The sequence below is a fragment of the Fistularia commersonii genome, chromosome 13 (assembly GCF_037954325.1).
Source record: "Fistularia commersonii isolate RoL2024-O1a breed Wild chromosome 13, RoL_Fcom_v1.0, whole genome shotgun sequence".
In the NCBI taxonomy this organism is placed as follows: Eukaryota; Metazoa; Chordata; class Actinopteri; order Syngnathiformes; family Fistulariidae; genus Fistularia; species Fistularia commersonii.
In genome coordinates, this window is record NC_141296.1 from 57,069 (window position 1) to 74,286 (window position 17,218).

Here is a 17,218-nt window from a genome sequence, read left to right on the forward strand (position 1 = left end):
TACATGATCATATGAGGGAAACAATACAGAAGCCACTTCTGGGCAGTTTATTCCCCAGGAAAGAAAATCAGTAACGTTTGCTACCACATTGATAAGAAATGCATAAGTCAGTTGGATGGTTGAGTGAACAAGATTTCCATTTCTGCTAGTCTCGCCACTCTGATGTGTCTGTTCTCAGCCTTCTGAATGAGTCTTCGATCAGTTACATGGCAATGGTGGACATGATATAATAATAGCTTGAATAGTGAGGTTACTATACAATGACACATTGATAAGGGGACAGAAGTGCTAGCAAGATAGGAGGAAATGAGACAAGTCGTGTCTCTGAGAACCGAGTACCTGGTTCTTCTGGACACCCAGGTGGGTTGCAGGCGTGGAATACGACAGCGCTGGAGGAGAATGGCTTCCTTATAGCTTTGTCTTTGATTCTACGCAAATCTTCGGCGGTTCATTTGCATCTTCGGCATTTCTTGCAATCTTGATGACTATCTGCAACAAAACATTCAACGGTTCTGTGATCGCACCCCGTTTTCTTATATAGTTCAAGAGTGCCACATCCCTCAAAGACTTTCCTGAGTTTGTTAAATGTCATTTTCGGCCCATTTTTTCTGAGAAGAATTTGCCCCATCAGTACGCACGCCTTGATATAGGGTGCTGATCTCCTTAGACCACAGCCTCCCTCGTTACACAAATACACATCACCTGATATGCATTAACGCCACGTTCATACAGCTTGGAGTTGGAAATTATGGACAAAATGATGATATGGTCAAAATACTCACTTGCCTGATAATGGTGTACACAGTGTACGTCCCTGTCAATAAAAAGCGCATACAGGATATCCAGATTGAATTAAAAACAGATTTAAACATCCCTGCTCAGTTCAAAAAACAGCAAGACGATAAGTAAGCTGCGCTTTCGACTGCTATCAAAGTCTTTCATTTGAATTTAACAAAATGATGAGAAATGAATTCAGAAAGATTTGTGGATCATCACGTGAACCTGGCCGGAGGTGGTTCACTGAGCGGATTTGTAGGATTGCCGTAATTTACAGTTGGGGTCTTGGACCTATGCTGAGTAGGGCATTCAGTTTTTTCCTACCCTTTCTTAAACACGGGGCTAATATTGCTAAACCACATTTGAAATTGTCTGCCAAGGGGATAACATCTGACATCGTCGGGGCTGTAATCGGTCATACGCTCAGTGGTGACACCCGGCGTCAGGAAGCTCAGGAAGGATCCAGACAACTGCAAATAGGGTTGTGAAAAGGAAAAAGTTTCCCTATAAGGATTGGCGAACAATCGGAAGACCTCAGTGAGAATATAGCGAAAAGGTAAAAGTCAACTTGGTGGAAGAAACTATTTTAAACACGTCTCTCGCCCACCACCTCTCGTCAGAGTGCAGACAACTGGAGCTCGATTTGCTCCGTCAATGACACAGCTGTCTATTGGTCAGACCAATTACGGTATGTAAAGATCCAGCCTTTAAACACAGTTGCTGATCAAGAAGTGCTGGATTTCCTGATACTCGGAAGTGGAAGCGTCTATCTAGACCTTAACTAACCCTAACCCTAACCCTTCCCTATCTACGGCTTAAAATTACCAAGAGCGATGGCACAAATCTCGGCAACATTGACGACTGCGGGATAGTACAGTACCCTCTAAATACCATATGTGCGCAGGTAGACATCAGTCTGATTGATGTTCCATCAGCTCCTCGTTCACGATGCATTCTTACAGATCTATTATTGAAACACTCCTCAGTTTCTCACCGGAAACATTGAAGAATCAGTTTTTGGCGTGTACGGCCAATTTAGAAGGCAACTGCTTGTGCTCTGTGTCTAATAGGGATGTTGACTGCAGGGATTGTTTCCCGCCTCTTTGCTTACTCCGCTGTATCTGAGGAAGAGGTTCACTCAGGGTTTTAGAGGGATTAAGCTGTAATTGCTCCCGTGCATGAGTGTTTGTGACAGACGTGATTGGAATAATAACAATAATAATGATAATAATAATGATAATGGTCCACCATGGATGGGCTGTGAGGCTGCAGGGAGCGGTGAGGGCTTCCGTGTGTCGCTCAATCCAAACAGGGATGTTCGGTTCCAAAGACGATTGCACTAATTCCTACGCCACACCGCCCCAAATAAAGTTTCTGAATATTTAATTCAGAAATTGTTCTTAAAAATGCATCCCAACCGTGAGCTAGGTGACGGAACCGTCAGTTTGACAGAGTTTTCATTACATCGAAAATATGCAAGCCTTTAACAATCCTGTCCCGGACAATCAACTCGCCCAAATAATTCCATCTTAGAAGGTAAGTATTACAAAGCGTCTGAAGAATAGGTGCGGCATTCTTCCGACCGCGTGAGCCGATATTCTCTAAAATCTCTTTTTCAATGTTCAATCTTTTTCCTCCTCGACTCTCATACGAGCCTCACTATCTTCGGCCACTTTCTCTTAGTGACGGGCTGTGCAGACCTCGACCCTCCTCCTTTCTGAGTAAAGCCAGATATTTTTCAAGTGGATCGTTTTAATGTGAGCTTTCGGTGTACGAGGCCCTCGGTTTGTTTTAACAAACGATCCATTTTCTCTTCCAAAACATGTTGAGCTCTCACACCGATGTTTTCAGCCCCCATCTCCCTCTGGGTCAAAGTCTCCAGTTCTTGCGGGGAAATAGTGTATATTTTATTAAACGATCCCATGATGACCCCTCCGCACAGGTTATGTGCGTAGTCTATCTTCGACCGTCAAACAAACTGGTCAAGAATGGATTGCCGCCTCTAATAACAGGAGGAGGAAACACTGTCATCACCTTTAGCTAATGTTTCATGCCTGTTTGACGGTTAGCGAAACATTTTATAAACTTTTTCTGTTTATTGAATTTACTTTATTCTTCAGAGGTCAAAGAGAGGTTCCCTTTCAAGACATTCTGAGTAATCTCACAGATTTAGAAAACTTCTTCTGTCTTTTGGTTTTAAAGCGAGCAAAGATTTTAATACGGTGAGGTTTCTTTTAATCTGTTTGGACTGTATTTTTTACACTGATAAACTACAGGCCACTGGTGAGGGAGTATCGCGCTTCTCAGTCGATAATGTTCTGGGCTTTCGGGCCTCAAGTCCAAGATTAAATATGAATACGTATCTTTGGTCTCATCGTTAAAACTCTATAGAAAATATTCTCTTCATCCAGGGAACGTTTGTCCCGCTAAAATTCTTATCTGCAATTTATCGCGATGGGATTTGAAAAGGACAATATACTTGGTGCTTAAACTAATCATTCAACTATACTTCTCCTGATGAAACAAGTTTGAACGACAAAGATAACTGATAATTTTTGATGACGTCCGTACTTTGTAAATGCCTTCATTAATACATCCTGATAGGACCCAGTATCCATGCAATCGTCAACAACTAAAAGATTGTGCTGTGAGGGTCAAAATTAATTTTTTCCACGTTCCGTATCCCATTTTTCCGTAAATCTAATCTAATATTGCGAACGCTGTTTTTTTCGCACAGATCCCAGGCTGAATAGGATGACGGGAGGGGGGGGGGGGATTAGGGTTAGGGATTAGAGGGGTCAGAATAATATAATTCCCAAAAGAACTGTATAGAAAGGTCATCAGGTCATCCCATCATGAATCTGTACAGTCTTTTGGAAATACAGTGTATTTCCCCCTTGCTATTAAAACCCAAACAGCAATGTCTTCCCATCTGCAGAGAGACGCCCCTTATCAAAGACCTCCGCAAACTTTATCAGCTCAAAGGTTTTCATATGATGTATGATTTTATTGTATCGGGCACAGATTGTATCGGGCACGGCTGTCAGGGTTTTTGACCAGGTCTACCAGGTCTATGAGAGTGTCTAAGTTAATTTTCGAGGCTCAGATGAAAGCTCTCCTCTGAGTTGCGCGGCAGATTCTCAGGTTATGTAAAACATTTTGTGTAACAAGTGCAAACATGTAAAATTAAGGCAACGGTCCCTCTTGTGCTCGCAACTGGCTTGTTATGCAGAGAAAGTGCATCTGAGGTAGATTGCAAATAGATGTGTGCAAAATGAGGAAACACAACAATGAAAAATACACAAGTGCCAAAATTCAAAATTGGATTCTTGACTGTTTGGGAAAACCTGATCTTCAGTCTGAGTTCAAATGAGGGAATGACCAGAGCTGCAAGTGAGGAACAACTGTCTTTCATAAGCTTACACTATGACAGACAAGAATAATCTTTGTCTTTCGTAAGCTTACACTATGACAGAAATGAATAATATTTGTCTTTTGAGAGCTTACACAATGACTAGAAACTGTTCCAATGACCAAAAGACAGCAGGCAGAACTAGGGGTTGCAGAGATGAAGATGTTGAGGTTCTCTTTGGGAGTGACCAGGATGGAGAGGATCAGGAATGAGTCTATCAGAGGAACAGCACATGTTAGATGTTTTGGAGAGAAGGTCAGAGAAGCCAGACTGAGATGGTTGGGTCATGGACAGAGGATGGATAGTGAATATATTGGTAAACGGATGCTGGAATTGGAGCTGCCAGGCAAGAGGTCTGGAGGAAGACCAAAGAGAAGATTCATGGACGTAATGAGAGAAGATATGAAGGTAGTTGGTGTGAGAGAGGAAGATACAGAGAATAGGGTTAGATGGAGAAAGTTGACTCGCTGTGGTGACACCTGAAGGGAAAAGCCGAAAGAAGAAGAAGAAGAAGAAGAAGAAGAAGACACAATGACAGACATGAATAATCTTTGTCTTTAAGAACACTTGGTTTTGAAAGAAATCTTAAATGTTACATCGGTCGAAAGCTAAAGGCTTGTTGGAACTGAACCTACTGTTTCCCCATGCTTATGCTATGGTATGTAATTAATGTCTCCAATAATTACCTAACATCATCGCACATTATCTCCATAATAGTCATCTTTTGGCCACAGACTGACATATCAGCACAGCATTTAATACCATTTTTATCAATGTCCTTAATAGGGAATAGCGGCCAGGTTCATACAATCTTTCAATGAATACCACTTTGGTAAACTTGAGATGCAGGGTGGCCCTTCGGCTCAACGGCTTACGCAGAAAACCTGACCTTGCCCCATGAAACGCTGCCATTTACCATGCAGAAAACCTGAGACAGGTTAAGTGCGTGCGGACGGCCTTCTGTCACCACCTGTCGGGGAAGATAAGATAAGATAAACGTTATTGATCCCCATGGGGGAGCGTAACAGTTATAAGGTAAAAAAAAGGGAAAATAAATATGTTTAGAAATTTTAATAGAAAGGCAGAAGACAGCAAGACATCCTCAAATAAATAGACAGCAGATAAAGAGACAGCTGACAACAACAACAGGGGACCATAATGGACAACATCAAGGAACAGTGATGGTGAAAAATACACGGGCAGAACTAAACAACAATATGAATAGAATGACAAAAATAAGAAGCAATGAATAAAATCAATAAAGAAAAATAGGCAGGATGTGTGCGGGCTGGGACAAGCAAGGGTGGGAGAGACAGCAGAGCGTGGACACGACGTGAGTGGGTGCAGTAGTGAGTGGGGAAGGGAGTGAGATTGTGGAATTGTGGAGGAGAGACGGACAGAAAAGAAAAAGGAAAGGGAATAATGAGGATTGCAAAGATGTGAAGCCCCGATCGGTCCGATTCACGTTTTGACATACGAGCGAATTGTGACGTCACGGGCCGCTCCGATGACGTCACCGCGGGCGGAAACGAGCGGCGTGGCGGCGGTGCGTTTCCTCAGCAGCTCGGCATGGACAGCGAGGACGAGAACGTGGAGGAGGTCGTGGAAGGTATCTTCTGCCGGCTCCTCGCCTCTTTCCTCGTTCCGCTAATGATATTTTGCGTGGTCTGTCCTCCGCGGCTGCGTGGCTCGCGGTGCCCGGAGGCCACGCCGGGAACTCCCAGCGCCGCGGACTTGATTTGGGAATGACGCCGCGTGACAAGCGCAGGAAGGCGGCTTGAGTTGCCGCTGCGTCCCGCTCGCCGCCGCCCGCTCGGCTTCGCTGCGTTTGTGGCCGCGCATTGTGAAGCGTGTTTTTTTCGGGGTTCTTATTCATCTCCGGCCTGTTGTTATGGACATAAAAAGGTGAACATGTATTTTTAGAAACAACGTCATAGAAGAATTGAAGCAGCGTGCAGTTCAGACGCCATAGTAACGTGTCAGGAGGCTCAGGGCTTCATCATCCGGACGGAGATGAGCAGCTCGACACTCACAAGCCTGTTCTTACGTCAATATTTAGTAGAACTGTTTCATTGAAATACATATATATCTTACATATAAAGGTGAAATCATATTATCTAATACAACACAGATCTTACTCTTGACATAATCAATGACTCATTTAATACATCAAAAAAGTTGTTTTTTTTTCATTATTTCTCTTTCATGCCATTTATTTCAATTTTCACTTGTCTTCAAATACAAATTATTAATTGATTTCTTGATCAGGGGTAATTTTGTTTTTTTTAAGTCACCAGAGATTTTGAATACAAACAAATCAACGTGATCAATTCATTCAACTTTATATGCCAGCAGCAAAACACAAAATGCATTGGAAAGCTGTGACGCACATTTAGTTTTGTTGTCTGTGATAAAAGCACATTGCTAATAGACAGGGAATACACGGAAACATGTTAAAATATTTATTTATTTTAAGAAAACGCACATATCAACTTACCAGTCATTCACCAGGCTTCCTCGTGCCTGACATAAACAGAAGCTCGTGGCTAATTTTTATGCAGAACTACATAAGAAGACCTTTGACCTTTCACCATTGCGAATTGCGCACACACACATATGCAGGCCTTGCAAACAAAGTCCTTCTTTCCCGTGATTTAGATTTTAACACTTCAGGTTTTCCATAAAGTCCACTTAACAGCCTCAGCCTTTTCTTTTTGAATGTTAAGCAGTAGGATGTGCAAAAAGCTGAACCGGAACCAGAGGAACATTTTGGAAAGCCAATGGTACTCAAGAGTTCTTATCTACCACGAAAAGCCAGTGTTAAAGATAATACCTAACCTCAAAGCTAACAAATAGATAGATGTAGTTGTCAAAAATGATGTGATGAGTATGTGCTTGTGTTCCTCCGTGTGTGCATGTGTTCAGGTCCACTGGATGAAGACGGCCAGCCCCACGGCTTCTGCACGGTGACCTACTCGTCCAGCGATCGCTTCGAGGGTCACTTCAGTCATGGAGAGAAGAACGGCAAGGGAAAGTTCTTCTTCTTTGATGGAAGGTACCGCGGGAGAAGACGGAGGAAATACGGAACGGACTTCAGTTTAAATTCACATAATTATATTGCGGCGGCCGTTTAAAAAGTGTGTTGGTTGTTCATTGTTCAAATTTCATAGCGATCTCCTGGTCACACGAATCCAACACATTGACTTAATATAATCATATGTTTGCCTTTCTCTGTAATATTTGCAGAATTGAGCATAAAGTCAAAAGAAGGAAACAAGCCATTGATTTATCATTTGTTGGATTCATAAATGAATATTCTTATCGAATCTTGACTGAAAATAAAACAATGGATTATATTTATGCACAAGTAATGTGTAACTGCAGATCAAAGCTAATATGCGGGGGGAAAAAAACAAAACAAACAAACAAAAAAAAACATCTTGAAACAATAATATTCTGTTTTAGATGAGAAGCATCTGTATTTTGTTAATAATTGTCTGCATTGTAAACACATGAGTGTTTTTATGTATTGGCATAAAAATGGCATTTTAAATTTAAAAAAGAACCTTCAGTTCATCGTAAGTCTTGCGAAACACTTTCTGCTGATTTTTTATTTTTTTCATAGATTTCACTCAGGAAAACAGACTGCCCTCGATCATCGGCATGTTAGTGGGAAGATAAATCCCTGAAAAAAATACATCTTTTTATTAATTTATTACCAATTTTTGGGATCATATCAGCAACACTGAAATTTTAAAACAATGAACACAATTTAACTTATAAATGTCTTCATTTTTTAAAAATGTATGATTCTGTTTCACATTTTTATAGCTTGACTAATGCATTTTGAATATTGCTCTTGAAATATTGTCAGTCTCAGATGTGTTTTATCAAATGGCACAGAGGAACTCGTTGAGCTGCCACATTTGCAAATGCTAATTATTGTTGTGACAGTTTAGTAAGCTGTTGTGTCAGCTATAAAAATCACATGAAGCATTTTATTATTACAAAAATACACAGCTTAAACATGAAGAAAAAAGAAAAGACTTTTTGAAAATATAGAAAATAGTAAGACAATATCCCAACTGTGAGGAAAAAAAATTTGAGTAGAAATAACATGCTATAGCACCCCGCAATATTGGATGGATTCAATCAATAAAGATGTTCAGATTTTAATTCTGAGATAATACATGTTGATTAGTTACGTTATCATCACAATTTGAAATGGCAATTTTTATTGTTTCATTCACACCCTTGCCCAGCACCCTGGAGGGTTACTATGTGGACGACGCCCTGCAAGGTCAGGGTGTGTACAGGTACGAAGACGGCGGTGTTCTCCAGGGCACGTACGTGGACGGTGAGCTGAACGGGCCTGCTCAGGAGTGGAACGGTGAGGGCCGCCTGGTTTTCAAAGGCCAGTACAAAGACAACAGCCGCTGTGGGGAATGTTGGGTCTACTACCCTGTGAGTCACTGCCCTCCCGCCCCCTTGACATGGACCGCCAACCGCGAGTGTGTATTAAGTGTGTGTTTTCTGTGTGGGCGTGTACTATCTAGGACGGGGGGTGTGTGTTCGGGGAGGTGAATGAAGACGGTGAGATGACGGGGGACTCGGTGGCGTATGTCTACCCTGACGAGCACACGGCGCTCTATGGGAGCTTTGTGGATGGAGAGCTGATGCAAGCGAGACTCGCCACCGTCGTATTTAACCAGACTGGTGCTCCGCGTTTCCAAGTCTCCCCTAACAGTAAGTCAGCTGATGCTACTGTAAAATGAATTGAATACTTTAATGTGTTACAGCCACGATGAGATGTATATTTGGTCCTCTTTTGGTCCGCTCTTACTAGGAAGTAGCTTCTAGTGCCAATAATATTCTACACTTGTCAGTCACAAGCTAAACTGTGATGGAAGTTATAATGAGAGATTGAAAGGGTTTAAAATACTGAATCCAGCAAGACCTTTTGGTGAGAAAAGCCTATATCGAGAGGGGAGAATTCTGTAGGGAGTGATGTACTTTGGAGCTAGTGTTTCTGTAAAAAGTCTGTTGACCCATCATTAATCACAACAATGGGAATTGAAACACATCCGTATTGGCTTTGGAAATACACATGGCCAAAAGTATCGGCTCAGCCATCCAAATAATGGAAACGAGGTGTTCCAATCACTTCCATGGCCACAGGTGTATAAAATCCAGTACCTAGACTTGCACACTGTTTTTACCAACACTTGTGAATGAAAGGGTTGCTCTCAGGAGCTCAGTGACTTCCAGTGTGGAGCTGTGATAGGAGGCCATCTGTGCGACAAACCAAGTCCGAAATATTCCGGTCAACTGTCAGCTGGATTAGAAGTATGTGGAAGTGTTCGGGAAGGACAGCAACTCAGCCACCAAGTGTACGTGAAGTGCTACGTAAAGTGCCAAGTAAAGTGACGGAGTGGGGAGTCAGCGGATGCTGAGGTGCAACTTTCTGCAGTCAATGGCTACAGACCTCCAAACCTCATGTGGCCTTCAGATGAGCAGAGCAGTGTGCGGAATGGGTTCCCGGGTCGAACAGCTGCATCCAAAGTTGTGAGGCAAAGCATGGGATGCAGCGGTGTAAAGCACGCCGCCACTGCACTCCAGAGCAGTGGAGACGCCTTCTCTGGAGTGACCAATCACACTTCTCCATCCGGCGATCCGATGGGCGAGTCTTGGTTCGGTGGTCGCCAGGAGAACACTACTTGTCTGACTGCATTGTGCCAAGTGTGAAGTTTGGTGGAGGGGGATTTTTGGTGGTTGTTTTTAGGCCTTAGTTCCAGACACATCTTGTGCGCTGGTGAGTAGCGTTGTTTCTGTTCAAAACGCACGGTTATAAACAGGTTTGGCATCACAGCGTGTGCCTTGTTGCGGTCCACCAGGTGAGGCCGCTGGGACGAGGCCTCCCCTCTCATCACTGGCCTCCGGAATGCGTCCCGGAGGTCACGGGAAGGTGCAATGCATTTATTGCTGCGTGGGAACAAAGGAATCAACCCCCTTTTGTTCAACACATGGTGGTTGAATATAGAAATAAGTTCGGTGAACAGAAACAAGTTTCCATTAAAGGCTGTACTTGAGGCACAACGGGTACAATGGTTTTATTCTGTCTTATTCACAAAAATCCGAACCATGTGTTTTAAAGGTGCAGTTTACATGTATGACAAGTCCACATCCACCTGCCCGGCGACCCACGCCCTGCTGCCCGACCCCTACGAGAGCCAGAGGTAGATCCGCCTCGCACCGACCGAACCGTCCCCGCTCTCACGTGGCGTCGGGCAGTTATATCACCCTGTGGTGTGTGTGTGTGTGTGTGTGTCTGGAGGGTGTTTGTGGCAAATTCACTGATCCCAGGTGCAGGACAGGGTCTGTTTGCCAGGATGGATGTCGAGTCGGACACGGTGATGGCCTTTTACAACGGCGTTCGCATCACTCACTCAGAGGTACGACTCAGACTGGCCTGTGCTTCTTGATTCTTTTGGATTCAGCTTTTTACAGTTCTTCTATACCTTAGTTGTTTTTTTTTTTATTAAAGTAGTAATGTTAATTTATTGATTTATTTCACTCATTTATTGTTGTGAAAATAAGAAACTACCATAACTGTCAGCAAAACCATAAATAAAATCAGCTTGACATTACCTAAAACCAGAAAAAAAAAAGTTAACGTAAAATCAGTGGACTTAGATTTAAAAAAAAAGAGTAAAAAAGAGAACAGAATAAAACCGGTCTTTATTGCAGAGACACAATGTCTAAAATGATGCGTTTGATTTCTCAAACTAACGCAGGTATATATTTATATAACTACCAAAACAAGGGTTAGTAGGATTTACTTAATGATATTTTTCGTGTCACTCCCGACAAAGTGAAAATGTTGTTGTGCAGGTGGACACGAGAGACTGGTCGCTGAACGGAAACACAATTTCTCTGGACGAGGACACCGTGATCGACGTCCCGCGCCCATTCGACCAGATGGAGAGATACTGTGCGTCGCTGGGCCACAAGGCAAACCACTCCTTCACCCCCAACTGCAAATACGACTCGTGAGTAAACACCGGGAAATGCACAATGCACAGGGAAATGTACAAAAGCTGCAGTATAAAGCGCTATGAGACAAAAACGTTCGTATTGGAATGAAGACATTTGCAAACACAGAAACCACCCTATTAATCAGAGGGGCCGTTTCACATCATTGTTTACATAAAATTGCCTTTTTTAAGTGGTTATCAGCACTGAGTGGATACAATATGCTTAAATGAAACTCTTACAAAATGTAAATTTATTGATTCCGCATTTATCATTTAAATAGAGAATTCTTGTGCTTTTAACAAGACTTTTGGGACATTGACAGATGTATTATTATCACAATAATCCATGAAGTATTGTCCATTAGCAATGAAACTCGTGATGCACATGCCCTGAATAGTAGGTTTGAAGAAATTAAAGAAATGTAAAGATAAGAGTTGACACATTTCTCAGAGCAAACTACCTCCGTAATGATAGCAATAGTTATACAGTGCAGTTAGAACAAACCAGCATAAATTTAACCTATATGTAAACAGACAGGAGCTTGTCCTCTTTCACTTGAATAGATGAAGCGTCAGTGTGTTTTACAGGCGTTGCCTCAGCTGGTTTATTAGAACAGCCGAGCTAGAAAGTAACACGCGGTATTGCATTGACTTCTGAATAATCTGTATGGGTCAATGAAACGTGTCGTTTAAAATACTAATAAATATCTGTATCGGCCTCGGACTTCGATAAGTTCTCCTCCTGAAGAGCTCAACTATATATTTGTTTCTGTCCCTGGGGGCGCCTTTGCTCCGTCCAGGTTCGTCCATCCTCGCTTTGGGCCGATCAAGTGCATCCGAACCTTAAGGGCTGTGCTGAAAGACGAGGAGCTGATGGTTGCCTATGGTTACGACCACCAGCCGGCAGGGAAGAATGGCCCAGAAGCACCGGACTGGTACAAGCAGGAGCTGCTGGAGTTCCAGCAGAGACAGGAGGCTTCGTCGGGCCTCTGAAGAGGCGTGGCCTTGGAGATCAACCACATTGGGCCACTAAACACAAGAACTATGCAAGAAACCCAGTGCAATTTGAAGAGAAATGTCAATTTTCACAAATGTTCTCTTCACATATTTCTCATAAACATTTAAGAATTCATTCAATTTACTATCATCCCATTTCATACTTACCCCTCATCAATTGATAACCCGAAAGTTAAGCTTTAATCATTTAACTTGCTGTTAATCTTATTTAAAGTATTTAAGTACGAGAAATAAGGGTATCTATTGCTTTCCAAGGATTTGTAACTTGTGAGAGAAAAGAGCAGGTCTGCCGCATCAAATGTGTGAATGGGTTACATTTTTCTAACCTTTCGGCAAAATAAAACCACAAACAAATAATAAACTTGGTCCACATATCTCATTGATTATATAATTTGTGTATCGTTGCTTAAGACCGCTGTTTATGAAATGTGTGACTAATCGCGGTTTTGAAAGTTTCAGATAAACCGAGTTTTACTGAAATTGATGAATCTGAAAACTAATATCGGCCCGTAAGATTAGCTGACAACTGTATTAGTTGGGCTGTAAATGAGAAATGAATCTGATATTTGGCATCAGATCACTGTGAGAAATGGATTTATTTTTCTGTTGACAAGCAGGAACTTGTCCAGTAGAATGTCTGCTAGTGTTTTTGGCGTTACTTTTGTTTTACCATTTGTTTGCACTTGCATTTGGGATAGGTGTGATAAATCCATTGACTGCATGAGATTACATTCCAGTCATTTGGCAGACGCTTTTATCCAAAGCCACTTACAAAAAGTGCAATTCAGTCACCGAAGATCCGAACTACCAGAAGTCGGAAGTCAGAAGTGACCACTCGACCAAATAGCCATCTCAGAACCATATACATACATACATACATACATTTCTTTGTTTTTTTTTCTCGGAAGGGGTGTTGTGGGCTAAGTGCGATTAGTAGGGTAGTGCTTGGTGAAGAGGTATGTTTTCAGCTCACAGCGGAAGATGGGCAGCGACCTCGCTGCTCTGACCTTCAGGAGTTCGTTCCACCACACAGGAGCCGAGACCGAGAAGAGCCGAGACCGGTTGGATCTGCAGCCGGGGCCGCTGAGCGCCAGAACCATCTCACGAGGCGGCTCCCATATAGGGTGGCAAGGCTTAATTGTCAACATCGGTAGAACTTGTCTCGAGCAAATTATGCGGTGAAGGTTTTCTGCCATTTCATTCCCCTGGCAGCGAAGACTGCTACTTTCCATGTTGTGCTGCCAAAGAATGGAGGTTGATGCGATACAGCAGACAGAATCAGGTCCCCCGATAGTTATGGATACGAAACCAGAGCGGGATGAAGCCTGGATGGAAACATGTTTGCCCTGTGTTGGAAATCGAGAGAGAATAAAAGTTTATAGTTGCTGTACTGCAGCTCTGGATGCCAACCGTCATAAACGTCTGAGAAAAAAGTAGTTGCCAGTACCTTGACCAACTCGATGTATTTATAATGGGTAAAAATACATTGACTTAAGTGTTTCAGCTGGAAACTGTGTGACTTGTTGCGGATGATGATGTTCATTTTATTGCACATTGCTTACTTTTCGAAAAGACTTCTAGAAATGCTAACCACGCCAGCCGTTTTCCGCGCTGCAGTATCTCGCGGTGATGGTGTCCCATCATAAATTCCCTCAAGTGTAACAGGATTGCAGGATGAGAAGAAATCCGCAAAGTCAGATCAAATTTGAACCGACGGGTCTGGTCGGGCCTGGTCTGGTCTAGCTGTTAAATCTTTCAGTTGAAAACGTGTGCATAGAATCCGTCCGCAAGGGAAGCTGTGGTCACACAGCGAGGAAGAACACTGAAGGGGGGGTGGGTAACACGCTGTGATGGGGAAGAACGTAAATGGATACATGGTAATGAAAAATCCGGAGGTGGTGGTGTTTGGTGTGGACTCTCCCTGTGAAATGGGAAGCGGTGATGTCACATAGGACAGATCCGAAGTTGTGATGTAACATAGGGCAGGCACTCATTCCTTAAAATTACAAAGAGGTCATGGGACTCAAGCCGTCCAAGTAATGCAGCAATATCATAATTCTACCTATATTTGTATGTTTCCTTAGGTGAGGGTTAGAGTGTTAAAAAGAGCTTTTTTCTGCAAATCTAATGTTTCTTTGTTTGTTTGTTTGAGACGGTTTTTGGGGAAGCCCATGGAGAAACGCGTTTTCATCAATAATATAGACTCATACGCGTCCAAATGGATTGCCAAGTGCTTGTCGGAGAGAGTATCTGCTCATGCTGCCTCCGACAGCGAGATGGAAAATGAGGAGGAGAAAATAACCCACGCCACGGCTCCGTCCGTCCAGATCGTCGGGACGGTTTGCGGCAAATCGGGGGAGGACAGAGCTCACGTGCTGGAGGAGTATCATAAACTGAGCAAGGACGAGCTTCTGCCCAAACTACTGGAATGCGATGTGATCATCTACAACATCACCCAGCATTCTGAGCAAGTGGACGAGGCTTCCTGGGTCGTTTCCTCGCTCCACAACAAAATGTCCATGTTTTCTGGGCCCAAGATGTTCATCCTCATCTCCACAGTGATGACCTGGGCACGCAGCAAACCGCAACGTGCCGATGACGAAGAGCTTCCTTTCACAGACGATGATTTCAGGAGGCGAAGAGCACATCCCAACTTCATGAAGTACATTGACTTGGAGAAGAGGGTGGTCAAGAGGGGTAAAGCTAACAGATCGTTGTTTGCCACGTACGTCGTCGCATCGGGTCTCCAGTACGGAATGGGGGAGCAGGTCTTTCACCACTTCTTCAAGACACTGTGGCTCGGACAACAAAAGGACATACTTATCTTCGGCGAGGGCAACAATATTGTTCCCACGATACATGTCAATGACCTGGCGAATGTGATTCAGAATGTCATCGAACAGCGACCCGCGCCGTATTACCTGCTCGCTGTGGACATGTCGAATAACACCATGGAGGAGATCGTCAAGGCCGCCGCCCATAAACTCGGACCCAGGAGGATCCACAAGAGACCGATTGAGGATGCCTACCTTCAAAAGGACTTGAGCGTGATGGAAATTGATTCCATGAGTGTCAACCTTCGCATGGAGGCCATCAACATCAATGAACTCTTCTCCATACGCTGGGTGTGCGAATACGGTCTGGTAAAGAATATGGAGCTGGTGGTGGAGGAGTATCGGCAAAGCAGGGGGCTGCTGCCCATCCGGGTATGTGTTCTGGGCCCGCCCGCCGTAGGCAAGAGCACCATTTCCAGAAAGATTTGCGAACACTACAAGCTGCATCACATCACAGTGAAGGAGGCCGTCTCAGAGACCATCACGCATCTGGAAGACACTGTTCAAAACACTGTCCCGGATCCAGAGAATGACTTAACTGAGATCCAGGACATGCTGGAAAACCTGAAGGAGAGTTTGAAGCAAAACGATGGGGATTTGGATGAACATCTTCTGATGAAGGTGATGAGAGATAAGTTAATTTCTAAACCCTGCAAAAATCAGGGTTTCGTTCTGGATGGCTTTCCCAAGACGTACGAGCAAGCTCAAGAACTTTTCAATATCGAGGAGAATGAATCAGATGACGGATCGGCTCAAAGTCCATCTTACAACAAGAAGATGTTACCAGAGTTTTTGTTGTGTCTGGATGCATCTGATGATTTTTTGAAGGATCGGGTGATAAACTTGCCCGAGAGGCTGGTACAGGAACACAACTACCAGCCAGAGAACTTCTTGCGATTGCTGGCAAAATACAGAGAAGAAATGGACGATGAAACGGTTTCTGACTACTTCGACGAGCTGGACATCACTCCTCTTTACCACGAGGTGACCAACGGTGATGATCCTGACTGCCTGTCGCTGATGCAGAAAACCACCGAGATGATCGGTCCGCCACGGAACTATGGCCCCAGCAGCCAGGAGGTCCAGCAAAAAAAGAGAAGGAAGGCCGAGGAGATGATGAAGAAAGAAGCCCTGGAGAGGGCCGAGATACACCGAAAGGAGAAGGAGGAAGCCCGGAAGAGGGCTATACACTGGGAGGACTGGTCCAAGAGCTTGGAGGAGGTGAGGTGGCAGGAGGAGGAAGAACTGGAGGCCCTGTCGGTCCCCATGAAGAGGTACCTTTTGGAGCACGTCATGCCCACTCTGACGAGGGGCTTGATAGAGTGCTGCTCCATCAGACCGCAAAACCCTGTGGACTTTCTGGCGGAGTATTTGATCATGAACAACCCCTTCCATTATTGACATCGCAATTCCAATCTATCGGTTTAATCCCGCAAAGCACTCAAATCAAATTCATTTCTTGCTTTAAGCAGCCACCTCCTCTATGAAACCGTGTTCTATCCTGCTCACATTTTCCGACCCTCTGGCTTCACTCACACACTCCGCCGTGTTCAGTGCCTGTTTTCAGTCGTCAACACAGGTACGGAGTCGATAGATCCCTGACCTAAATGAACAAAATCACAAAGCGTGTACCAGGACACTGGATTGCACAATAGCGCTGCGAGTTTTCTTATTGACTGCGTCTTAGCAATTGGTGGGATAGAATTATTTCATTGATTGCGTATCACAGGTCATTGGTTCCTTTCAATTCATATTAGAGATCAGAAAACAACATATTTGTCAATTCCGATATTCTCACACATTGTCTCCTGGGTAAGTGGTGCTTATGATGTAATGTCATCATTTACTCTAGCGCCACCGATGCCATTCAACGCTGATGATTTCAACGGGCCTCGGACTCTGTATGAGTGTACAGAGCCCGGACTGAGTGGACCGTCAAAATGAAAACCTCGTCACATGTTAACGTCAACCAAAATCAACAATTTGTCAGTTGTGGTTTTTGCCAGGACGTGAGAAAAGGGCTTTTTCGTAACATGCGGATTTGTTTGTCTTCTTTACAACGGAGAATGGGAGAAAAGCACCTTGTCTGTCAGTAGACCCGTCATCATGTATTACCTCTCAGTTCATTCAACTTAAACCCTTTA

At 43.7% G+C, this 17,218-nt stretch overlaps 1 protein-coding gene and 1 pseudogene across 1 annotated transcript; both read left to right on the forward strand.

Moving 5' to 3' along the window:
* The first annotated feature begins 5,663 nt into the window (after positions 1 to 5,663).
* Positions 5,664 to 12,615, forward strand: setd7 (SET domain containing 7, histone lysine methyltransferase). Its single transcript, XM_086158326.1, has 8 exons — positions 5,664 to 5,798; positions 7,115 to 7,244; positions 8,452 to 8,653; positions 8,746 to 8,935; positions 10,344 to 10,425; positions 10,524 to 10,641; positions 11,081 to 11,238; positions 12,024 to 12,615. Exons 1-8 carry the CDS (start codon positions 5,759 to 5,761, stop codon positions 12,214 to 12,216), a joined length of 1,113 nt encoding a protein of 370 aa, XP_086014452.1. The 5' UTR covers positions 5,664 to 5,758; the 3' UTR covers positions 12,217 to 12,615.
* Positions 12,616 to 14,288: 1,673 nt separating this feature from the next.
* LOC147227473 (adenylate kinase 7 pseudogene) lies at positions 14,289 to 16,475 on the forward strand (annotated as a pseudogene).
* The last annotated feature ends 743 nt before the right edge of the window (positions 16,476 to 17,218 follow it).

Coding starts and splice junctions, on each gene's coding strand:
- setd7 (XM_086158326.1), top strand. CDS start 5,759: ATGGACAGCGAGGACGAGAACGTGGAGGAGGTCGTGGAAG. Junction 5,799..7,114: donor CGTGGAGGAGGTCGTGGAAG/GTATCTTCTGCC, acceptor GCATGTGTTCAG/GTCCACTGGATGAAGACGGC. Junction 8,936..10,343: donor TTTCCAAGTCTCCCCTAACA/GTAAGTCAGCTG, acceptor TGTGTTTTAAAG/GTGCAGTTTACATGTATGAC.